We start from the raw sequence: 26280 nt of genomic DNA, 5'->3' as shown, positions 1-26280 counted from the left end.
TGTGAAATTTCCCATCTATTTTAAAGTTCTACTTTTGGTGTATAAAGCATTAAATGGTCTCGCGCCGCAGTATCGAGTGAACTGCTAGTGTCTTATGATCCGCCACGCCTACTTCGTTCAAAGGATGCAGGCTGCTTGTCAGTACCCGTATTATGAAAACTACAGCAGGGGGCAGAGCTTTTTCTTACAAAGCCCCAAAGTTATGGATTAGTCTTCCAATTAATGTTCGGGACTCAGACACAGTCTCAGTGTTTAAGTCCAGGCTAAAAACCTATTTATTTAGCCAAACATTTTTGTAAATAGATTAGCCTTAGGTAAAGGAGCAGATCTGGGGGACTCATGGACGTAGAGGATTACAGTGAACTGGTATGGTCTTCCCTACTCCCATTGATCAGGTTTGTTGACGGTGAAGTGACTGGTTGCTTTACATCCCAGTTCCCCCCCATGTCTGTGTGTCCTTCTGGCTCACCCTTTCAGTTACAATGTCACTGCTTGCTAAATATATATTCACCTTAAACATTATGTGATGAGTTTTCCTAACTTAACCATACCTCTCTCTCGCTCTCTTACTGTCGAGCTACACATGTCCCTCCTGAGCACTGAACCAGACCCCCTCTAGACCTATCTGACCCATCCTGGTTGGAGATCTCGTCACATGGATGCCCCGGTGTGGTCTGTCTGGGATGCATGTGGTGCACTTGATAGTTCAGGACTGGAGTTTCCTACAGTCTACTTGAGCCTACAATAACAAACTGTACTCTATATTAACTTAAACACATCTCCTGTTATACTGGACTTCCAGCCTCCTAACACAATATGACTGCAGATCAATTCCTGCTATCCGTTATCACCCAGATGAAGATGAGTTTCCTTGTTCAGTCTGGTTCCTCTTAAAATCTCTTCCTTTTGCCATCTCAGGGAGTTTTTCGCTCAGCTTGTTCATCAGGGACTGTTTTGTAACTGATGTATATAATTGGGTTGCGGCCCCTTTAAGAAAAGTTTTAAAGAAGGGGTTGTCATGTGACCTGTATTCAGAAAGCAAACAAGCAGAGACAGAGAGCAGTGTGTTCAGCATTTCTTACAGCAAAAAATCTGCGATATTTGAGTACTTATTGCCTTGTAATAGCATCATGGGTATGTATTTATTTTATTGATAACTACATGTGTTTTGTATGGAGCCCCAAAAGGGACATGGGTGGAAAAAAAAAAAAAAGAACTTTGGAGGAAAAAAAATTCCACCTTAGCAAAAAAAAAAAAAAGTGTGAGGCAAAAAAAAAAGTGAGGCAAAGAAAAAAATTAAAAATGCCAGGCAAAAAAAAAAATGCTAGGCCAAAAAAAAAAAAACGGGATATGACACGCGAGGGGAAAAAATGGAAAGAGAGAGCAAAAAACGGGACATAGGAGGAAAAGAAATCGAGACCATGTGACTCATATTTCCGGTGCTAAAATACGGAAAGGGCAAGCTCCGAGTACATACTGAATACGTCTTTATATTTTAGGCCAAGCTGAATGTAAAACTCATCTATTCAGAATTCTACTCAGTAATAGTAATATCTTCCTTTCTTATCTTCTTTCTGCGAGATCTCGCGCACTTAAAAAAAAAAAAAAAAAAACATTTCCTAGCTTAATTTTTTTTTTTGCCTAGCATTTTTTCCCTGCCATTTTTTTTTTTTTTGCCTAGCATTTTTTTTGTTTGCCTGCCATTTTTTTTGTTTTTTTTTGCCAAGGTGGAATTTTTTTTTTCCTCTAAAGTATTTTTTTTCTACCCATGTCCCTTTAGGGGCTCCGTAGTTTCGAAATTATTGATAGCAGTATTCATTTATTTAAGTTCTAAACCAGAGAACTGGTTCTGGAAACCAGAAATGAGAGAGCACTTTCTCTCCTTCATGGACAAGATGTTTAAAAGTGGCCATGCTGAGTTAGCCCCACCTCTGAGTGAGAATAAAGAACATTGGTACCTGCCAACATTTGGAGTTTATTATCCCCCCCAAAAAAAAAAAAATCAGGGTAGTGTTCGATTCTAGTGCTCAACAGGATGGGCTATCGCTTAATGATGTGCTTCTTACTGGGCCTGATTTGAACAACACATTGTTAGGAGTGCTAAACCGTTTTAGAAAAAAAGCAATATATGTATATATAGAACAGCTGTTCCACTGTTTTTAGTGAGAGATGAAGACCAGAATTTTCTACATTTTCTTTAGTTTTTGAAAATGACATTTCGAAAGATGTTGTGAATTATCGCATGAGGGTCCATGTATTCGGTAACAGCCCCTCACCCGCAGTCGCGATACATTGTCTACATCAGTCTGTTCTGAGTGACCAGTTCCATGTAGAAGCTGATGTAAAACATTTTCTGATGCGTGACTTTTACACAGATGATGGCTTGAAGTCTCTTCCCACAGTCGAAAGTGCTATCAGTTTGTTGAAAAGGACACAGGATGTTCTTTCTAAATCCAATCTGAGACTGCATAAGATCACAGCAAATAACTAGCCTTTCCATCCAGTGATCATGCAGGCGACTTGAAAGATCTAGATCTAGATGCAGACATGTTACCTATACAACGTAGTCCTGAACTTAATTGGGATCTCTGCACAGACAGCTTTCTCTTTTTTGTTGGCAATGAGATAAAACATGACAAGGTGTCTTATCCACGATCAACAGCCTCTTTGACCCTCTTAGGTTTGTAGCACCAGTCACAATCAAAGGCAAAGCTATTCTGAAAGAACTCACTTCTGAGAAGAGCGATTGGGATTCTCCACTACCCAAAGACATGGAGGAATCTTGGAACTCATGGAGACTATCTTTGTCAGAGCTGTCCAGTTTTTCCATTTCTAGAGCTTATACTAAGACTTCTCCATCAGCAGCTGTTAGAAGGGAATTGTTTGTCTCTTTAGATGCATCAACAAAGGCCATCGCCGCAGTGGCATATCTAAAAGTCACAGATGGTGCAAAGAACAACGAAATTGGGTTTGTAATGAAGAAAGACAAACTTGGCCCCTGTCCTGAGCACACAATGCCAACGCTTGAACTTTGTGAAACAGTGCTTGCTGTGGAACTAACAGACTTGATTTCAGCAGAATTTGACCTCTATCTTGATGCAGTAACCTATTACTCAGATAGTAAAGTGGTTTTGGCTTACATTTTTAATAAAATTAGGCAGTTTTATATGTATGTGAGCAACCGAGTACAACATATCTTTCCATCCAGACCAATGGCACTATGTGCCAGCAGACCAGAATCCAGCAGATCATGCAACACGTTTTGTTTCTGCATCATGTTTACAGAACACCAATTGGCTAAGTGGACCCAAATTTCTGCTTATGTCAGAACTAGGTACCTCACAAATCTGTTATGACATTGTTGATCCCAGCTCAGACACAAACCTTCGTCCTCTGGTGTCCACTTTAAGCACTACGACATCATCTAAACAGCTTGATTCCAAACGATTCACCAAATTCTCATCCCGGACGTTTTAACTGGTACAGTTACTCGTTTTATTCATGTGGCACATAGCTTCCAAAGAAGAGTGGAGAGAAGCAGGACTTGTAAAGGCTAGCATTACTGCAAGGGAGGGTTCACACCAGAGGTGTGGACTCGAGTCATGTGACTTGGACTCGAGTCATGAATTTGATGACTTTAGACTCGACTTGACAAAATATAAAAAGACTTGCAACTTGACTTGGACTTTAACATAAATAACTCGGACTTTCACTTGGACTTGCGCCTATTGACTTGTAAAGACTTGCTACTTCCCATAAAAAGCCCAAAGATAAAAAGTATGTTAACACGGACCGCTCTATCTCTGTTTATGTGTCTGTGCGCGTGTGTGTGACAGAGCGCATGCGCGCATTCGGCACGACATCCAATCAAAGTACCGTAAATTCTTTTGATTCGACAGCGTCCAACACGTGACAACAACGTGAACGCGCCAGTTCGCGAAATGATACTGAAGGTAGCTTCAATTGGCTATAAAAAATTGTCTATATGCGCGGACCACTGAGCTTCTACAGAACGCAGTAAAGGCCAAAAAGGAAATTGTTAGCGTTTTTTAATCCTCTGACGAACTCTAGCCATCAGGATGTGTTTCCCTTGTTATCTTGGACATATTTAGAATGATGAACCTCGGCTGAGTCACTTGTAGGCTGTAAACATGTCAGTACTGTCAGTACGCTCCGTAGAATCTCAGTGGTCCGCGCATAACCCTTCGCGGGCGAGCCTTCTCCTAAATGCGCGTTCCCTGTGGCCTTTTCACGGGGGTGGGGCTAAAATTGTTTGTATGAGGTAGCCTACGTGAGTGTATCAAGGTAGGGAGCAAAGTTCTTTAATGTTATGTGAAGAAAACAACGTTATTGTTTGTATGAAGTAACCTACTTCATTGAGAATATGTGCTACCATTTTACATTGCTACTAGCATTTACTAACATTTGTATTTTTATGTATCTGAGCAATGTTCTTTCATAAAAAAAGGTTTGTTTAATAAATACGGATCTTTCAACCATACATAATCTGTATACATTTTATTTTTCTGCTAAAAAGACTTGAAAAGACTCGAAAGTCAAACCGTAGGACTTTGGACTTGACTTGAGACTTGTTGGCTTTGACTTGGGACTTGACTCGGGACTTGTCTGTCTTGACTAGGGACTTGACTCGGGACTTGAGGGCAATGAATTGAGACTTACATGTGACTTGCCAAACAATTACTTTGTCCCACCTCTGGTTCACACTAGATGAATGCGATAAAGTTTCAGCCACAGTCATTCGGGCAGCACAAGAAGAAGTTTACAGCCAAGAGATCAAATGCATACAAAAGCAAGAGAGGATTTCAAAGAGTAGTCCGCTTTGTACTCTGGATCCTTTCATTGATGCACAAGGTCTTCTGAGAGTTGGAAGGCGTCTCCACAAGTCAAACCTTACTCAAAGCCGGAAGACTCCTTTGATAATTCCTGGCAAGTACCACATAGCCATCTTGATTGTTAGGCACTACCACGTGCATGTTCACCATCAAGGACGTCATTTTACTGAAGGAGCTGTCAGATCAGCCAGTTTCTGGATAGTTGGTGGGAAGCAAAGAGTGAGAAGTGTGATTCACCAGTATGTAACTTGTAGGCGACTCAGAGCTCCATCCAAGTTAAATAAAATTTGGCAAGCCTTCCAGCAGACCCTCTTTCAACAGATCTTTCCTTTACCAACATTGGACTGGACATGTTTGGAGCTTCAGACATTTACAAGCGCCAGTGGCGGCAAATTCAACATCTTTCTAATACATTTTTGTAACAGATGGCGAAAACAGTTTGCCAACCCTAAAAGCACACAAATAATGGCAGTCTGTTCACACAAATATCCAACAAGCAATTGTTGTTCTCCTTAAAAACAGTCAAGCAACACAAAATGAACGGCCTCTTCCACTGGTAACACAGAATTTTCCTGATGAATAATGAATCTTGATTAGTGAGTGATATGTAACTTACATCAGACGGGGAGTGTTTTGTTACTGTTGTATAACTGGGTTGCGGCCCCTGTAAAAAAAGTTTTAAACAAGGGTCACATGCTTTGTCATGTGACCTGTATTCAGGAAGCAATCAAGCAGAGACAGAGAGCAGCGTGTTCAGCATTCCTTGCAGCAAAAAATCTGCGATATTTAAGTACTTCTTGCCTTGTAGTAGCATCATGGGTATGTTTTTATTGTTTCATTGATACCTACATTTGTTTTGGAATTATTGATAGCAGTGTTAATTTATTTACGTTCTTTCTTAGAAATTATTTTTCCGACTATGTTGCTATGCTAACATATCGCTGCTTTAGCATTTTTGCCGTACAACAGTGCAGAAAATAAGGTTTTGGCATTTGTCTGTTAAATATGTTACATTTGGATAAGTTTACTGATTATGCAATCGTGCTACAGTTAAAATGAGGGCATTTAAGTTATTCTTTTGAGCATATGTATATCTGTACATTTTAAACAGAAGTTTAGTTGGATTATTCTTTTGTACTTTTTCAATATTTTAGTTTAACCTTTGTTAATGTCAATAAACCTGTGGACAAGGAGATTATCGTCTTTAGAGTCTTAATGTTACAAAAGTGTTTATCTGGCTGTCAAGTTATATTCAGGATACATACCGAGGGCAGCACAGGGACAATCTGATCAGTCTGATTCATACACATTCACATTTCATACAAACTTCCATAATTTGACAATTATTATTGTTAAAAGTGCTAAACAAATAAAATTGAATTGAATTGAATTGTTAGGAGGTGGCACGGTGGTATAGTGGTTAGCATTGTCACCTTGCACCTCCAGGGTCCGGGTTCGATTCCCAGCCAGGCTTGATTCCCTTATCTGTGTGCACTGAATTTGCATGTGCTCCCCGTGCTTGGTGGGTTTCCTTCAGGTCCTCTGGATTCCTCCCACAGTCCAAAGACCTGCAGATGAGGCTTATGGGCGTTCCCAAATTGCCCGTAGTGTGTGAATGAATGTGTACGAGTGTGTGCCCTGAGATGGATTGGCACCCTATCAAGGGTGTACTCCGCCTCATGCCCTAGGCCTCCTGGGAGAGACTTCAGGGCCCCGACCGTGAATACAGGATAAAGCGGTATAGAAGATGAGTGAGTGAGTAAGTGAACTGTTTGGATTTTGCCACCTCTATCTTCACCTTACATTGCATCTTCCTATACTACTGTGTACCCTTTCCCTGTATATACGCCTAGACTTCCTTGTTCCACTACAAAGTCTCTTGACCTTAACAAATGAACTCTATTTCTAGTGAATTTAGTCATCATCATTATATTCCCTAATCTGATAGCATTATCATACTTTATGTCGTGATAAATATCAGCACTGATCAACATTAAAGACAAATAGTCATCATAGTCGTCGTATCGCTGATCGCCCAGCCCTACTGAGTGGGGTTTTATAGAGAGGCAGGATGATCTAAAGGCAGGAGGTCCCTTTAACACAGCACTGAGGATGTACAGAATATTTATTCCTGAAACATCACAGACACACCTTACACACACAAGGTGGTTCCTCTAACAGATGATAAAGCAGAACACACCCCGAGTGTGAGCACTATACTGATAACTACAGCATGACTCGTTCTCTATCAAGAGTCTCACGCTCAGGTCTTCATGACATTTATTACCTTTATTTACATTAATCAGGATTCAGTTCTGTGTGTGGAGTGATTTGATACACTGTGGTGTTTAGGCCCCACCTCAAACACTACAATTAGTTCCGTATGAAATACCAGACACAAGCTGTAGTGTTGAGGATGGAGCCTAACCTCCCTCCTCGGCGAGTGTGTGTATGTTCTTGTACCTGTCTGTGAGGTGTGTTCGGCTCGGACTCTCTCCGTCTGGCTCGTCCCGAGTGACACGGTGATGGACTGTCAGTTGGTAGGCCACGCCCACTCCGCCGTGCCATCTCTCCCTCGACTACGCCTCTGGCGTTCAGTCTAGGCCGCGTGGCCTGTTCTTCCAGGGGGCGGAGCTCCTCCGGCTCATCGTCCGTAGTCCCCGATGTGGTGGGCTCCGCCCCTAGTGGGCGGTGCTGGAAGTCTCTGAGCTCCGCCTCTTTGTCAATCATAACCCACTCCTTGCTGTCAAAGTCCTCCTCCTCAGCCAGCGGCACCGACCGGATGAAGGCGTTGCTGTGCGCCTCAGAGCCATCGTTGCGGCAGCGGTCTCCACGGCAACCGTCGATGGACAGCATCTGGGCCGGCTGCGAGGAGTAAAGATGGCGGGACGGAGAGCCGAGAGCATCCATCCGTGACCTGAAGAACATCAAACACAGACATCTGTATTAAACTCATCAGATCACAATATTAAATAAAGGACAAGTCACACAATTAAAGGCCAGTTTAAAACTTGAAAGGGAATTCATCAGCTTTCCCCGAGATATTGAGTGATATGTAACTCACATCAGACGGGGAGTGTTTTGTTACTGTTGTATATAACTGGGTTGCGGACCCTTTAAAATAAGTTTTAAAGAAGGAGTTGTCATAATCATAGAGAGAAACAGACTGCATTTAGACCTGTGACGGGTGTGAGTGACACCCACTTCTGGGTTTTGTTGGACGCTCATGTGTTCCTGTGTCAGTCTCTTGGTTTAGAAGGAACGTGCAAATGGGACGCATTTTAGGAACAATGTGCACATGTTTTTTTTTCTATTTCTCTCTTTGCTTTCTTAGGAACATTGTTTTTGCTGTTTCTTTAAAAGACAGTAAAAAAGTGTGAGAGTGGATTTTAAAATTAAAGACGTTATTACACAGATGCTGTAAGTGTTCACATCTCACCTGAGAGAACGCATCTGTGCACTAGGAGACTCCGCCCCTCCTGCTCCTCTCTGGGGTGACACAGGACACACCCTTTGGTTTCCCTCATCCTCCTGGACCAGTAACACACACACACACACACTTACAGACACGCCTTTACCAGCATTTATCTATAACATTTCCATATTAACCTCCAACTTATCATCATTATAAAGAGTTACAATTGTTTGAAGTGAGGCTGCATTGTGTGTGTGTGTGTGTTCGTGTGTGTTCGTGCTACCTTTCCCAGGCTGATTCTCAGTTTGTTGCGGTTGATGTCAGTGCTATCCCACTCGTCTCCATCAGGGGGCGCTGGGCCATTCTCTGTGGTTGCAGGTACAGGATTGGGCGGGGCGTTCTCCTGATCGCTCAGGTGCTCATCTTGCAAAACATCATCTGTGTTCTCCCTTTGCAAGTCCCCAGGGACCGGGCTCACATTCAGCACTCTAAGGGTCAAAGATGTGGGTCAGTGTGTCATGAGTGTGTATTTGTTCACACACAAACACACACACACACAAACACACACACACTAGTTTACAACAAACGGAAAGATTAGTAGAATTCAGAATGATAAAACAAGTTGAATCTTAACAGTAACTATTGTCCCAAAGCTGAGGTAAACACGAGTTTAAATTACATTTAGGCTTTTAGCAGACTCTCTTATCCAGAGGACCTACAGAAGTGCTAACGTTTCCATCATTAGATCATTACACTGGGTTACTCAGTTCCTATGTACCATCAGTCACACACTGTTAAGAAGAGGGGTTGTTTTCAGGCCAAGTACTGAAGAAACTTGAATCGCTGTTTAAAGATTGTCAGAGACTCGGCTGTACGGACATCTAGAGGAAGTTCATTACACCATTACACCACCTCGGTACCAGAGCAGATAACAGCCTAGATGCACGTCTTCCTCCATCCCTGAAGGACGGTGGGACGAGGGGAGCAGTGCTGGAGGATCGGCGGGAACGTGGTGCAGTGTGGGGTGTGATTAGAGCTCAGAGGTAAGTGTAGTGTATGTGCTGGGACGTTTTTGAGTGTGTCACCCGGACCGTGAGTACAATGTAAGTAATCAGAGACGCATAAGAAGCTTCTGCAGCTCCACTGAGACACATCGAATTAGTGTCTTTTAACATTATGGTGTACTTAGTACAAATTTAATTCCTAAGAAACCGGCCGCATGGCTAACCGGAACCGGCCGTATGGCTAACCGGAACCGGCCACATGGCTAACCGGAACCGGCCGTATGGCTAACCGGAACCGGCCACATGGCTAACCGGAACCGGCCGTATGGCTAACCGGAACCGGCCGTATGGCTAACCGGAACCGGCCGTATGGCTAACCGGAACCGGCCACATGGCTAACCGGAACCGGCCGTATGGCTAACCGGAACCGGCCACATGGCTAACCGGAACCGGCCGTATGGCTAACCGGAACCGGCCTATTTCTGGGGAAAGAAAAGAATTAAATAAATACACTATATGAAAGAGACCAACTCAGGATTTATGGATGGATTAATCCCAAAATGGTACATATCCTACATCTGTGAAAGGCTTTATTGTGTTATGTGTGTGTTACCTGGCCATGACTGCAGTAGGCCGTGTGTGTTGCTGTGTGGACTGTGTGTTTGTAGAAAGCGTGGACTCTGTGTTGCTCTTCTCCCAGTCATACAGCTCGTTCTCCGTGATGATGCGCTCCTTCATACTGTTCTCAAACACCGACATCAACAGCTACACACACACACACACAATCATTTTTGCATATGACAGAAGACTAGACAGTCTGTGAATAGAGGGCTATGTGTGTGTGTGTGTGTATGTGTGTGTGTGTACCTGGTAGTCAGGTTTAGTGTAGTAGTCCAGGCTCAAGATGTGCTCCAGGAAGATGTTGAACTCAGTGGGCATGTGCTTCAGGAGCATCCTGTGGTCATAACGCTCCTTCACCTGACCCACCTGCTCCTGCACACACACACACACACACACACACACACATTTAATTACACAACACATTAATACCCGCCCCTATGTGTGTACAGGAAGTGTGTTAAACTCTGATTTAGGGCGGGGCAATAAACACACTCAGAAACTCTTTAAAATCATGGCTATTATTTCATCTTTTCATTCTGTTAATACTTTCCCTACATGACCCCGCCCTGCCTGGCCCCGCCCTGCCTGGCCCCGCCCCCTTCTAAAACATGAAGGAAGTGTTTCATTCAATCATATTTACATACATACTAAAAATGTTCAGTAAATCATATTACCCAGCACTAATGTGTGTGTGTGTGTGTGTGTGTGTGTGTATATACACTTCCAGTACCTTGTCTTTGATCTTTCTCCAGGGCAGCTGACCGACTGCAAACTCCACCAGCATGTAGAACAGAGACCACAAGTCATCGTGCCGACCCATTTCCTGACAAACAGGAAATGACATCACTGTCAAAATCTATGTTTTACTAGTGTGTGTGTGTGTGTGTGTGTGTGTACACAATTATTCAATTACTGGATGAATATTAAAATCCTAAATGTTGTGTGCATATAATCACAGATTTAGGGTTTTATTATAGGATGTGTTTCAGAGTGTGTGTCAGTAAATCTACTGCTCAGTACACATACACACACTAGTGATGCGCGGGTCGGGTATTTTTCCAACCCGCAGGTCCAGCTTTTATGAAATTATTTCACGTTCGCTGTGCAAAAAAAGAATTCTAAAACATTAGATTTAGCAGCCTGACCTTTTTTTCTTTTAATGATGTAAATTCCTGACCTAAATTTCTCCTGCACCTCGTCTTCCATCTTCACTTTTATTTCTTTGTTTTTGTTGTGACTGGCAGCGGTAGCTGTTTGGCGCTTTCGTGACTTGTCACGTGACGTAACCTTATCAAAGAACTTAATAAAATATGAAAATAGATATTCCCAAATATTTTATATAGGCTATAGGGAACTGCACGCAACATACATGGATTTTTTATTTACATTTTTTTTTAAATACCCGCCCCAACCCGACCCACTGTTACCAGAGGACCCGCGCATCCCCTACACACACCCCTACACACACGTATGTACACACCTTGTTCTTGTGAGCGTTAACTGAAGCGTACCGGACCGTGCCACGGAAACCAGCTACAGTTCTGGGCTGAAAAAAAAAACATGGATCATTACACACACACTCTTAAACATACAAAGCACACACTAATCAACTCCATCAATTCATATTGTACACAGTGAGATTACATTTACTTACTGTATATGTATGTAATATATATATATATTATAATTACATTAACCCTTAGGGGTCTGAGGCCTTTCTGTAGACCTGCAGTGATTCAGTGCTCTTATTAAATTTGTGTAAATTTCTGATATAGTGGTTAATACAATCTCCCTTATTTATGTAAAGCAACAAACTGGTCTTTCATGATATGGCTGATATACAGAGCATCCAGAAAGTATTCACAGCGCATCACTTCTTTCACATTTTGTTATGTCACAGCCTTATTTTAAAATGGATTAAATTAATTTTTTTCTTCAAAATTCTACACACATCACACCATAATGACAACATGAAAAAAGTTTACCTGATATTTTTGCAAATTTAATAAAAAAAAAAAAATTGAGCCTCCGAGTGGCGCAGTGGTAAAGTGCTCGCCCTATCATCCAGAGATCGCTGGTTCGATCCACGGGTGATGTTGTAACCTCTCGCAGCCGGAGGTCTAGAGAGAGCTGATTGGTTGAGCTCTCTCAGAGAGGAGGGATGAGAGGTACTTGCGCTCCCACATTAATCACAGCTCTACAGCCAATCAGGGGCGTCTGTCAGCTCGCTTAAGTGGAAAAAGCGGATAGCGCTGTCCTCCGAGTGTGTTACTCCGCTCCTAACAGTGCGTGAGCGAACAGTTCAATAGTCTTCGGCCCTCCCGACTGAGTGGGAGTAGTAGCCTTAATGTGGGAGCCCTCTAGTGACGGGGAGGAATTAGACACGACTAAATTAGGGAGAAAATCTGGGGGGGAAATAATAATAACTAAAAAATAAATAAATAAATTGAGAAATAAATCATAGATCATAAATCATAAATTGAGATGTACATAAGTATTCACACCCTTTGCCATGAAGCTCAAAATTGAGCCCAGGCGCATTCTGTTTCCCCTGATCATCTTCGAGATGTTTCTGCAGCTTAATTAGAGTCCACCTGTGGTACATTCAGTTAATTGGACATGATTTGGAAAGGCACACACCTGTCTATACATGTCTCTATATGTCAGAGCACAAACCCGATGGTCACTCTGTCAGCGCTCCAGAGGTCCTCTGTGGAGAGAGGAGAACCTTCCAGAAGAACAACCATTTCTGCAGCAATCCCCCAATCAGGCCCATATGTGTGAGTAGCCAGAGAGTCTCATCAGACCTGAGAATTTTGTTTCTCATGGTCTGAGAGTCCTACAGGTAACTTTTGGCAAACTCCAGGCGGGCTGCCATGTGCCTTTTACTAAGGAGTAAACTCTACCATTTAGGCCCGATTGGTGGATTGCTGCAGAGATGGTTGTCCTTCTGGAAGGTTCTCCTCTCTCCACAGAGGACCCATGGAGCTCTGACAGAGTGACCATCGTTTCATTTGAGCTTTATGGCAAAGGGTGTGAATACTTATGTAGGCCTACATGTGCTTTCGATTTTATTTATTTTTAATACATTTGCAAAAATCTCAAGTAAACTTTTTTCATGTTGTCATTAAGGGATGTTTTGTGTAGAATTATGATGAAATTGCCTTTAATCCATTTTAGAATAAGGCTGTGACATAAAATGCACTGTGAACGTCAGAGTCATGTGCAGCTTTTAAACTTATGTCTAATTGCACACACAAAAAAATACAATTTTAAACTTGAGAAAAAAAGCAATAAAAAAAAAAGGAGAATAAACAAACCTGGCAGATTGTTTTGAACTGAGTTCATGAAAGTCTTGGCTGTGTGTCCATAGCAAATCAACTCTATTATAACACTCAGAAAGACCTTTTATTTGGGGTAAAGTGACTGTTGTGCCCTAACTTTTTCAGCAGAACCTCTGTTTCACTGAATAATCTATGATTTTTTATGAATATGAAAGACCCATTCACACCTGGCTCAGGTAGCATCTACCTCATAAAAGATATGTATCTGTACAAGTAAACCCCTGTATACACCACGGACTGTAGGAAGTATCTACAAGTACCGCTGAGCGTATACATCAAATTCCACCAAGCTAGGATACTTCCGGATTGATACCAATTCAGATGTATCTTGCTAAGGAATCCTTCCATGGTACAGCCATTCGTTGCCATGGCAAATAATCCACTCAAGGATTTAGTCAGGAGACATTCACACCTTTGCCCAACTCTGCTCTTTCCTATTGGTTTTCTTATTTCAACATTGATTGGTAGTTTAAAAAAAAAAACAAAAAAACACTCCCCAAACCCTCTATTGGGACATTAACTAATACCTACTTTTATTTAGCCCAACCCAAGCCCTCATAACTTAGTGACTTGAGTGGTTATTGGGCAGGTATGTAGATAGACCTTAGCCAACCCCCTACACACACAGTACACATCCTTTAAAAATGACAGTAGAATTGATTCAGAATGTTTTAATTAATAACCAACCAAACACAAATAAATATACAAAGCAAAGAAAGAATAAAGTAAAAAAAATATATATATATATATATATATATATATATTTATATATATATATATATATATATATATATATATATGAAAAATGCGCATTTATAAAGGTGCAATTAAATTAAAAGCAATAGTAAAGCAAACATGACCAGTGCTTGTTAGATGTCCAAAATAAATGTCCTTCTAGATCCGTCCCATTAGATATTACACTCTGATGGCACGCAACGGCATCCTCCTCATCGGACATCAGTTCCAGTATTGCAGTCTGCCACAGTTCTTTCTCTGCATCTGTGTGAACGACTCTACACCTGGACTTCAGCAACTGCAACACACACCATACGTTAACCCCTAAAACACTCAGAGACATACCGAACTTAATACATAGATGAATTTGAACACTCACTTATCTTTGTCAGGTTTTAGCCCTCTTAATGGAGTCTCTTAGCTGAGACTTTCCTGGCCGAGACTAAGAGAATTTCCTCTGCAATGTCTCATAGTAAGTCCCAGTGACAGAAACAATTCAAATTATTAGAGGGACAAAAATAAAGGGACATGAACATAATTATAATAACAATTTCTGATACCCTTTATACACTCAGGGTCTGCATCTGCAAAAGTCATCTTTTATTCCTCCAGCGGATCATCACTGCCTGAACATGAAGTAAACTTATTCTGTGTGGAAAGAGAGTAGTGTCATCAATTACATTTAAAATGATTATGTAAAACCCCATACATAGCATGTAAAGAAACAACATTCTTACCCAGTTTGTGGATCGTATTTATGTGGGTTGTTTTCTAAATTATAGAGGCTCCTTATAGCTTCCTGTAATGTTAAATTAAAACCGCTTTAATACATAAATTAAAACCGTTAAATAAGCTGGACATCAACAGTGCAAGTAATAAAAAGTAGTTTAGCCAAATGCTTAGGCTAGCTTGGCAAGGTACAATTTACTACTGTATTGTCAGCTAACATAAAGCTCAACTTACCGCAGTACGTTATGCGCCCTCTTAGCTCTTTTATTCACATGGCTTGACTCTTCCTGCGGTCTTCGCTCATCAAACTTGCACTCAAATGCATCAAGACGCTGAAACTCTTCTAGAAGATGGCGCCGGTGAGGTCGGCTGCCGTCACAACTGCTCCGACCACCTTTTCTTTGTTTTTGTTTTTTAAGTTAGTTTACAGCGTTTTAAAACCGGCAAAATTACCACCATTGAGTACATTAGGTATGATAGACACACTCTTGTTTCTATTGGTGTACAATGTACTTACAATTCGACGTTTTAAACTTCGGATCCGAGCTGGCCGAGTGAGATCCTGAGGGACAACAAAGGACGCGACGCGAAGCGGCGGCCCCGAGGGAAACGAGCCGGCATCAGGAACAGGCTGAGAGCCCGTGCACACCGCACACCTCTGCCTAGCATCCTGCTCGCCAACGTCCAGTCACTGGAAAACAAGCTCGATGACCTCATTGCCAGGATAAAGTTCCAGAGAGACATTCGGGACTGCAATCTCCTCTGCTTCACCGAGACATGGCTGAACCCAGCGGTGCCGGACCACGCCATCCAGCCGGCCGAGTTCTTCTCGGTTCACCGCATGGACAGGACACGGGACTCGGGGAAGTCAAGGGGAGGCGGCGTGTGTTTAATAGTGAACAGCAGCTGGTGCAACAGCGCGAGCGTTGTTTCTCTCACACGCTCCTGCACACCAAACCTGGAACTACTGTCCATCATGTGTCGTCCTTTTTATCTACCTCGGGAGTTCACATCGGTCATAATCAGCGCCGTTTATATTCCAACACAAGCGGACACGGACACTGCCTTATGCGAGCTGCATGAGGCACTCACACAGCAACAATCACAACACCAGGACGCTGCACTTATTGTGGCAGGGGACTTTAACAGTGCCAACCTCAAACGCGCAGCGCCGGACTTTTATCAGCACACCACTGCTATACAACAGTCAAGGACGGCTACAAGGCACAATCTCGCCCTCCGCTTGGTAAATCCGACCACCCCGCCATCTTCCTCATGCCAAAATACAAACAAAGGCTGAAACATAAGGTTCCGGTTCAGAGGGAGGTCACGCACTGGACGGACCAATCGGTGGCCGCGTTACAGGACGCACTCTATGACGCAGACTGGGACATGTTTAGGAACAGCTCCGATGATGACGTCAGCGTGTTTACGGAAGCGGTTGTGGGATTCATTGGGAAACTAGCGGATGATACCGTGGAGAAAAAGACTATTAAAACGTTTCCCAATCAAGAGCCGTGGGTGGATAAAACCATCCGCGACGCTCTGAGTCTCGCACCGCTGCCGCTGCGTCGGGGGACATGGAACCATACAAGGCTGCGTCATACAACGTCCGGAAGGCGGTAAAAGAGGCGAAGCAGTGCTACGGGAGAAAACTAGAGTCACAACTCCAACAGAGTGACTCTAGGAGCCTGTGGCAGGGATTAAGGACAATTACGGACTACAAAACAACAACATCTGGTATGACGAACGCGGGCGCGACTCTGGCAGATGAGCTAAACACTTTCTATGCTCGCTTCGAGGCTGGAGCTAAAGACGCTAGTGATGCTAATGCTAGCGGCACTAACGGCTGCAGACAGGAAGACACTGCCAGCACCGGAAACGCGTTCATCATCACCGAGCATGACGTGAGGAGAGCCTTCAAGAGAGTGAACACTAGGAAAGCAGCAGGACCAGACGGCATCTCAGGCCGTATTCTCAGAGCCTGCGCAGACCAGCTAGCACCTGTGTTCACTGAGATATTCAACATCTCTTTATCTCAGTCGGTGATCCCCACATGCTTCAAAGAGTCCATCATTGTTTCCTGTCCTAAAGAAACCTCATCCTGCTTCCCTCAATGACTATTGCCCTGTAGCTCTCACCTCAGTAGTGATGAAGTGCTTTGAACGCCTGGTCAGAGACTTCATCATTTCTTCACTACCAGACACACTCGACCCACTACAGTTCGCTTACAGTCCAAATCATTCCACAGACGATGCCATCTCTCACCTCCTCCACACATCACTTACTTACTTGGACACTAGAAGGGGAAATTATGTTAAAATGCTCTTCATCGACTACAGCTCTGCATTTAATACCATAATTCCCTCCACACTCACCACCAAGCTGGAGCACCTGGGACTTATCTATGTGTCAGTTGATCTCCAACTTCCTAACTAGCAGACCACAGGCAGTAAGGATGGGCGGTCATGTCTCAGCCTCCATTACTCTCAGCACTGGAGCACCCCAGGGTTGTGTTCTGAGCCCCCTGCTGTACTTTTTGTACACATATGACTGTGTGGCCACTACCAGCTCCACCACCATCAAGTTTGCTGACGACACCGTTGTGGTGGGCCTGATCTCTGATAACAACGAGATGGCCTACCTGAAGGAGATTAGGAATCTGGAGAACTGGTGCCAGAGAAACAACCTCCTTCTAAACGTCAGTAAGACAAAGGAGTTGATAGTGGACTTCAGCACTAAGCAGAAGAGGAACTACCAGACCCCCGTCATCAACGAGAGCCCAGTGGAGAAAGTGGACAGCTTTAAATACCTCGGTGTTTACATCACGCAGGACCTGTCATGGTCCTGTCACATCAACACTGTGGTGAAAAAGGCCCGACAGCGTCTCTATCACCTCAGACGCTTGAGAGACTTCCGACTGCCCTCCAAGGTGCTCAGGAACTTTTACTCCTGCACCATAGAGAGCATCCTGACGGGAAACATCTCAACCTGGTTCGGTAACAGCACCATGCAGGACAGACGAGCTCTACAGAGGGTGGTGCGATCAGCTGAGCGCAACATCCGCACCGAGCTCCCTGACCTGCACTCAATCTACAGCAGGCGGTGCTGGACCAAGGCCAGGAAGATCATGAAGGACCTCAGCCATCCCAACAATGGACTGTTCTCTCTGTTGAGGTCAGGAAAGCGATTCCGCTCCCTGAAGGCCAACACAGAGAGACTGAGGAGGAGCTTTTTCCCGCAGGCGATAAGGTCTCTAAATCACACCACCACACAGTACTGACCCACGCATATGGTTTTTACACACACACACTGGACATTTGTTTACATTAGTGGCCACTGCACAACTACACCTGGTGGTCATCATATCACTCTGTCACAAGTCACTTTAAATAAATCACTTTAAGCATATTTGCACTGAATAAGTCACTTTTAATATGTGGATTGCACAACCATGGACATTACCATTCTTTTATTACCATTTATTCGGCTGATCTTATTGTTTTACATTTTTTCATATATTCTCCATATATTTTCTATATTGTGTATTTTTGTGTACAGTTATTTTATTTTTAACTTTTATTTGTATATTTTTACTTTATTCTTCCCTAGTTAAATTTACCCTTTATTAAAATTTTCATATTTATTTCCTATTCCTATTCCTATTCTTTTATTCTTAGGTCACAAGCAGTTGTCTAAGCATTTCACTGCATATCGTACTGTGTATGACTGTGTATGTGACAAATAAAATTTGAATTTGAATTTTGAATTTGAATAACCTCTTTGAGAAGAGCAGTGTGTGTAGCTTGCTTCTCCTTCAAACCCTCAAGCTGAAGAGACACCAGGGCTAAGTTTTGTGCAGCGCCACAAAGGCAGCGCTTTTTTTGTGAGTATAAACATGTGTTTATTGTATTTTTAGGGGGTTATGTAAATAGAAACTGCATTTTAAAAATATATATTGCCGCGTGACTAGTTGCCTTTTTAATCAAAACTCTGCAAAGTGAAATTGCGTGCAAAAGAAAAAGTCTTATTCACATTTCAGCCGTTCACAGACACCATGCATTGTGCTATGATGATGTTCGTGATCTAAGTATTTTATGAATGAAATGAAACTGCAGTTGTTGGTACACACCTTCACTTTTCATCTCCCTTTTGATTAAAACCCTGCCGATATGTGCCGATATGAGCAGCTTTGTTTCAGTCATAATATACACAGATCACAAAGGAGGCAACTTTTGCAAAGAAAAATAAAATATCATCAGGACCCCAGAAAAACACCAGACCATTAATATATACTTGCTGAATAAACACTGCATTTTTAAAAGTGAAAGAGCGCGCGAGGTGAGCAGCTCTATTTCAGCCATTCGTGATCCAATAATTATAACCGCTGGACAAAAACAGCAAAAAAGCATGATGATTATTATTATTACTACTCTGATTATTATTATCATGCCTTTTATACTGTTTGTGTCCAGCATTTAATGATTGTTTGAAACTGAAGCGCTCTGTGTAGATTTCTGTGTAGAGTCATTATATCATGGAGAGATTTATAGATGCTTATATTAATATTTACGTAAAAATATAAACAAACAATAGTTTTTGTTTCTTCATTCAAACCTTTTCTGTTCTATTGGACACTGGCATAAATCTTTCATGTAAATGGAGCTCTAGGTGTGGGGACGAGGCTCCAACGCGTGTGGAGACTAGAATCTGACGTGACTGTTTTTAATTTTAAAAATTAAAAACAGCTACAATATAAATTTATTTACAAAAACACTTGGAAAAAAAAAGTGGTTGGCATTATCAACGATGCGGTCGACCCCTAATGGTTAATGAGAAAAAACTGTCTAAAACAGAGCCTCTATAACCCTGTGACCCCTCGGGGTCGCCAGAGAATATGGAGAGATGTTAGAACAAAAGGAAACAGACATGGATAAACTCACGATGGAACGCAGCAGGCCGAGTGTGTGGGCTGCACATGCATGTCTGAAATTAAGACTCCAAAATACTGTGAAACACAAAACAAAAGGAAAACAAACAATGCAACAGAAATAATACATTTAAAATAAAACATACATATCAATATAAAATAATAATAATAATAATAATAATAATAATAACTGAAGAATACAGGAAATAGGGTGATGTCATTGGGTGTGATTACATCATGCACATCTTATGCACTCACACTGCAGCAAGAAACACTACAGATTAAAGAGTGTAGAGATAATCACACACACACACACACACACACACACACACACACACACTGTTGCTGTGCAATAGGAAAACTGATCCTGGATAAAGACGCAACTGAATGTCCTGAAGGTTACTGATCTACTGTTACTGTATAGAGTAAAGAACGACAGAGAGAGAGAGAGCGAAAGAAAGAGGAAGTGAGACAGGGCGTGAGACAGGGCGTGAGACAGGGCGTGAGACAGGGCGTGAGCAGCAGGGTGTAATTGTTTGATACAGAATAATGTTTGTTTTTTACTATCAAAAATACAGCTTTTAATGACAAAAAGAAGCACAGTGAATTAAAGACAGACAGACAGACAGACAGACAGACAGACAGACAGACAGACAGGTGGGTGGATGGAGGGAGAGATGGATTCTCAGTTAAACAGAGTGAAAAATCCATCCTCTCTGACTCAGCTGCATTAAATATTCAAACTGCTGCCCTCAGAGAGACACACACACACACACACACACACACACACATAGGAGAAAGGTGGTGTGTGAGTGAAGCTAAATAAAGAAACATCTACAGCAACACTGCACTGACACAGTGAGACAGAGAGGGAGAGAGACTGTTTGAATTCACATTTTCTTTCTCCTTCATCCTTTTTTCTAAACACAAATAACCAGTAAAATAAATAAGGCAAGGTGGTTGAGTACAAAGAAAAAAAGATAGACTAGTTATTAATAAGTGAAAGAGGAGAAGGGGAAGAAATAAATAAATAAGTAAAAATAAATAAAATGGATCAATAAATAAAAGGACACAAAAACATGCATTTAGCAAATTGGGAAAACAAGCTTTAAAATAAATTCAGTAAAACAGATCAATGAAAAGGTTGGAAGTAAAAATGGTTGAGTGTGTACAGGACTGAACTGGTGTATTAGGGCAATGTGTAAAAGGTACGAAAAGGTACAGTAATACACCTAGTATGTAAAACCAGTACATAGAAATGAGATAAAATACAGATAAAAAGGAGATAAAAAGAATCTCACATTTATTGGAACAGTTGGAAGTTAAACCCCCCGTCTATGGAGCATAAAACGTCCCCTTGTCTCCACATCTGGTCAAACTCTGGTAGTCTGTGGATCATCTTTAGGAAGGCGAACTCAACTTTTATTCTTGCTCTAACCAACGGCATCAGCATTCTCTCACCATCGTGTGTTCCCCCACCCCACTCCCGTGCATTCAGTTTTTCTTGTAAGCCAGTTTGAGAGATTTGCCTCCTGGTCTATAATGTAGTTTGATAGAGGGACAGATTTGTCTTTTGTACTTTGGCCCGTGTATGTAAAGGTTGTCAGTCCATGTCACTCCTAACTCACTTGTCCAGGTTTTAAGCAGAGAGAACAGCCTTTCCAGTCTTTTGGTTTTTAAGAACAGGTGGTCTACTGTTTCCTCCCTCCCACAGAAGAGACACTCTATGCCCCTAGTGGGGTCCACGTGCACCACGTGTCTGTTCGTGGCCACAGCCCCGTGTACTATCCGCCAGTGTAGATCGGCTGTGCGCTTTTCTGTGGGCGGTTTGTACAGGGACCTCCAGCATTCTGGTGTTCATGAGCAGGTTGTGAAATAGTGGCTCCTTATTAGTGCTTTGGAAGCGTTGTGTGTCAGCTCGGCTCGTCCTTAATCACTGATGTCCAGGTTTTAAGTCCGGACTGATGGCTGATAAGTCCATTTCATTAAGGTTAAGCACGAACAGGTGTGTGTCATAGTTTAAGCCTTTTACCAGTTGGAGTAGAGCTTTGGCTTTCCTTCTCCATAGAGGTTTTTATTCTACAGGACAGGTCAATCAAGCCCTGTCCCCCTTCTTGTACAGGTAGATATAGCACCGAGACTCGGGTCCAGTGTTGGCCAGTCCGAAAGAAAATCACCACCTTCTTCTGTAATTCTCTAATTAATGTCTCAGGGGCTTCAAGTACAGATTCATGATTTAAAGAACTTTATTAATCCTAGAGGGAAATTGCTTTGTCTTGGTTATACAGTTGCTTTAAATAATTTACCGGGAAGAAAGGAAAAAATTAGATTAGCCAGGAAAAAATAAAATAAAATTCAGAATTAAAAATTTAAAGAAAAATAACAATAAATAGTTAAAATAGAATTAAATATAGCACACAGTAAGTTACATATTGCACTTGAAATATCGGTGCTAGAGCATGGAGGAGATCAGATTATTGATGAGCAGTACTCTCCCCCTGTAGGACAGTTAAGCCTGGACCCAGGTCCATTAAGACTTGGCACACACTTATTCCACTACACCCTTTTATTTTGTAAATCTTGTGTTCCACTGGGGACCACCTGGCAAGATTGGGGTCCTGTTACTTCCCATTGCCCAATTAAAAAAAAATTTCCCAGTTCACACGTGCTGAGGAAGGTCTTGCGTAGATTCTCAGGTTCCTAGTTAGAGCTTGAACATCATCTTGATTTTTAATAAAAATGGTTACGTCTTCGGCATATGCTGAAAGCACAAGTCTCTCTTGTGACACATAAAACTTCTTATCCTGTAAAAGTTTCATATTAAAACACCAGTATGAGCTCTGCCTTTTGTGTTTGGTATTTTTATCTCTATGCTAATCAGATGATGATCATAAAAACCAGTGGGGAAGTTGTCTGTTTTGTGAAGATTGTTTCTGTGGGATTTGGGGATATAAAACCTGTCCAGTCTCGCTGCAGTGATCTTTGTATCATTAACTTTGACCCCTGTGTATTTTCTTGTATTTGGGTTTTCTTCCCTCCACACATCCACCAGACTACTGAACTGTCTGCTCCAGTTCTTCGAGCACCTCAGCAGACTTTGGGTGTGGTTCCTCTCCGTTTCAGTCTAGGGTGAAGTCTACTGTGCAGTTCCAGTCCCCTCCCATTACTATTGTGGATTTATTTTCAGTTTGTTGTATTATATGTTTCATTCTGTTAAAAAGTTGGATTCTCCCGCTGCCATCGTTAGGGGTGTATACATTTAAAAAAGTAAAAAATTCCTTTTTTATTTCAGCTTTTATCTTTAAAACTCGACCTTTGACTAATTCTGTTACTTCAACCCCTCTCATTCCCACTGCTTTATTAAAAAGTATCGCCACACCAGCACTGACGTTGGAACCGTGAAAGTTTCCCTTCCCACCACATGGCCCACTCAGTCTCAGGCTTGGTCACTATGTGTCTCCCGTAGGAAGACAACTTCAAAGTACTTATGTGTTAAAGTTTCCTACTACTGCTCTTTTTCTTTTATCTCTGCCACCATTCATGTTTAAGAAGCCTATTTTTAAATTACCCATTAGAAATAGTAAAAGAAGAAAGGAGAAACAGATGTAAAGTGCATTACAGAGAACAGAAAGCACCCAGTGTGATGTGTTCATTTCTGGTTTACATTAGGCCGCCGCCATTTTGCCATGTGATCTTTTAAGCGCCATCTCTTTTTTTTTTTGCTCAGTAGATCATAGTCTGTAGTCACTTTAATTTTGCTACTGATGCTATGAATTTTTAAAGGGGTCATCCAGTCCCATTTTTCATTAAATGTTAATATGAACTTTAGGGTCCTAATGAAAAGTTTGTAATATACTTTAATTAAAAATTCTCAATGGTTGTGTAAAAAAACACTACTTTTAACTGGTAAAAACTAGCTCTGTTCTCAGCAACCTATTTCAGTACATGCTCCTTTAAATGCTTATGATCTCTGCTGAGCCCGCCCCCCAGTTCTGTGGGGCGTGTCTTTACAACACATGTGGGGCAGTGTTGCCAACTATTTTCAACGGAAAGTAGCTAAAGTCTGCTCGAAAAGTCGGCAAATGTCGCTAGATGACGTCATGCGTATATTTGCATATTGATGACGTAATTACGTCGTATTTGCATTTTGCGTGTTGTCCCTAATCCTTCCTCATGTGTCCAATATAATTATGAACTTAAGCTTTGTAACAGTGAATAATATAAGTGCATCGGAAGAAAAAATAAATAAATAAGAAAAAAAAAGAAAATGGTCAAATTAAATAGTTTTATTTCAAGCAAAGGAGAAGCAGGTAAGTGATAGGTCCGTTGCAACACCGTTTTCACATGTGCAGCTCATTCACATCCATGTTAGCTGCTGTGCAGTCACGGGAATATGCTGCTCCTTTCAGCCGGAGCTCGCGCTCACTGATCAGAGCAGACACAGGGAGATGAGTAACTGTACCGGGAAAGCAAGACCTCGTGCTTACAGGACAGTACTGGCGACATTTGGAAACTTGCTAAGGTTTGTCCAAAAGTTGCTAGATTTGTCACTAGGCGCTTTAAAAAAAAAAAAAAAAAAAAGTCGTCAAGGCGGGATCACTTAACGGCGGATTTGCGCATGGGCAATTCATTTGCAGCAGCTGCTGTGGCAAGTTCAGAAGAGTCAGTACAGACACATCAGTCTCCAAAAGTCTCCAGTAACACAAGAAAAAGTCGCCAGATTTGTCGCTAGTCGCTTTTTTAAAAATTGTCGCTAGAGGGATTTGAAAAGTCGCTAAATATAGCGACAAAGTCGCTAAGTTGGCAACACTGATGTGGGGTATAGCCACGGGAGTGTAGTCCAGTGCGGGCAATGCTTTGTGGGTAATGCAGTCCAAACTGAAAAACGCTGGAATATAGAGCCCGAGCCTGTTTTCTTCAGTCGTTTTTGGTTTGATTTAAGTACGGAACCTACGCGGAAGTTTGTAATATCGCCTGACAACGCAGAAATTAAAAGAATGGACATGCATCGACTCGTTTGTCTTTCTCATCACTGCATGGGCATGAATTAACGGGCTGTTACACTGCCGCGAGCAACAACAACATAAAGTGGAGAAACTTACTGAGAGAGATACGGACGCGATGTGTTTACTGATGTGTTTACATGACTTCTTAATCTTCGACAGACATCGTTATAAACCATCTAACGTAACAAAAGGTAAGCATAATATAATTTTCCAACTACGTACACAGTTTGCAACTAGACAATCACCTTAAACCAGTGGTTCTCAAATATTTTCTGTCGTTCCCCACTTAAGGCGGTGGGTGAATTTTCAAGCCCCACTTGTCAACAAAATGATAACGAAATCGGCCAAGTGTACTATTTATTGAAATATCAATTTCTAAACCAATAAGATCAAATAACACCAAGTTCAAAACAGATAAAATACATGTGCTATTGTTATAACAGGCTTACTTCATCACTTATCTAGAGCTTTCTTTCAAAGAAGTCGAGTGGCTTATTAACGTGACTGGGGTGTGTTGTCTCTAAGTGTCTTCCTACTTTGTCTCATGCTGTCTGCTGCCAGCGGTTTAAGACACAAAACACACAGAGGTCTCTCCTCTGCCCCCACCATCCCCACCATGAATCCAAGTGCAACACATAGGCTTCATCATAGGCTTTTTGATTGATTAGGCTGATGATGCTGAATCACCTGCTTTTTTATGGTCCATGTAACAAATGTATCCATTGATGTTATTATGCTCACTACACACTGTACGCTACTGACCCGGTGTTACGCTCTAAAATGCCCCCCCCCCCCCCCACGGATTGCCCCCCCCTACATAATCTCTTTCAAATAATATATTAGAACATAAATTCATAGGTTTATGGTTTACAAATTACAAATTGTAACAAACGAATTTAATTATAAAATAAGCAATATAAAAAATGTTGTATAGGGAAAAAATATATAAATTATATATATATTTTTTCATATACAACATCTATATTTTTATATTGCTTATTTTATAATAAAAATCGTTTCCTATAATTTTTCACCACAAACAATATTTATTTAGTGTAATTTGTGATAAATAATTAGTTATTTGTACATTGACAAACCCCTGCAAAATAAATGTGCCATAAAATAATCATTTTGGGGGATTTGTATTAATCGTCTCGACGGCTGTCACGTGCCTAGAGTTAATTATAATAGTAATAATATATTTGATAATAATAAACTTTTGAATGTATGTCCTAATATAATATTTGATAGAGATTACGTGTGGGGGGGTGGGGGTGGAGGATTGGTCAATCCGTGGCAGGGGGGGATTTTAGCGCATAACACCGGTTTGAGTCCGCGGTAAAGTTAGTTTGATATTCGCATCTCCGAATTCAATAGCTGCGTAAATAAACCCACAAATAAGATACCCAGATATATTTCCTCTCTACATTGTGTTTAAGCTCCATCCGCCTTAAATTATACATGTTTAAAAGCATAAACACCATTATTCTCTACGGCGCAACGAATGATTTAGGGATCATCGCAAAATGCCGCACAGCAACAAAAAGCGTAGAACGATCTTGATCTTCCCTTCTGTTCAGCGCCTGAAGGATCAAAAAGCAACTTTGTTACCGCACTGGAAACTAGAAATACCAGTCACAGTG

The 26280-nt window shown here is 41.7% G+C and overlaps 1 protein-coding gene across 3 annotated transcripts in view; it reads right to left on the bottom strand.

Moving 5' to 3' along the window:
* Positions 1–26280, bottom strand: part of ttbk1a (tau tubulin kinase 1a) — a 63347-nt gene that overhangs the window by 22434 nt on the left and 14633 nt on the right. For all 3 annotated transcript variants that reach the window (XM_053492962.1, XM_053492961.1, XM_053492963.1), the window contains 7 exons: positions 11374–11439; positions 10624–10716; positions 10140–10265; positions 9886–10037; positions 8552–8756; positions 8293–8384; positions 7317–7770 (listed from right to left, as the gene is read on the bottom strand). In XM_053492962.1, coding sequence (XP_053348937.1) covers positions 7317–7770; positions 8293–8384; positions 8552–8756; positions 9886–10037; positions 10140–10265; positions 10624–10716; positions 11374–11439 — 1188 coding nt within the window. The remainder of the gene's footprint in view (positions 1–7316; positions 7771–8292; positions 8385–8551; positions 8757–9885; positions 10038–10139; positions 10266–10623; positions 10717–11373; positions 11440–26280) is intronic.

The sequence above is a fragment of the Clarias gariepinus genome, chromosome 3 (genome assembly GCF_024256425.1).
Source record: "Clarias gariepinus isolate MV-2021 ecotype Netherlands chromosome 3, CGAR_prim_01v2, whole genome shotgun sequence".
Classification (NCBI taxonomy): Eukaryota; Metazoa; Chordata; class Actinopteri; order Siluriformes; family Clariidae; genus Clarias; species Clarias gariepinus.
The sequence above is the reverse complement of the archived record's forward strand: the minus strand, read 5'-3'. Positions and strand labels throughout refer to the sequence as shown.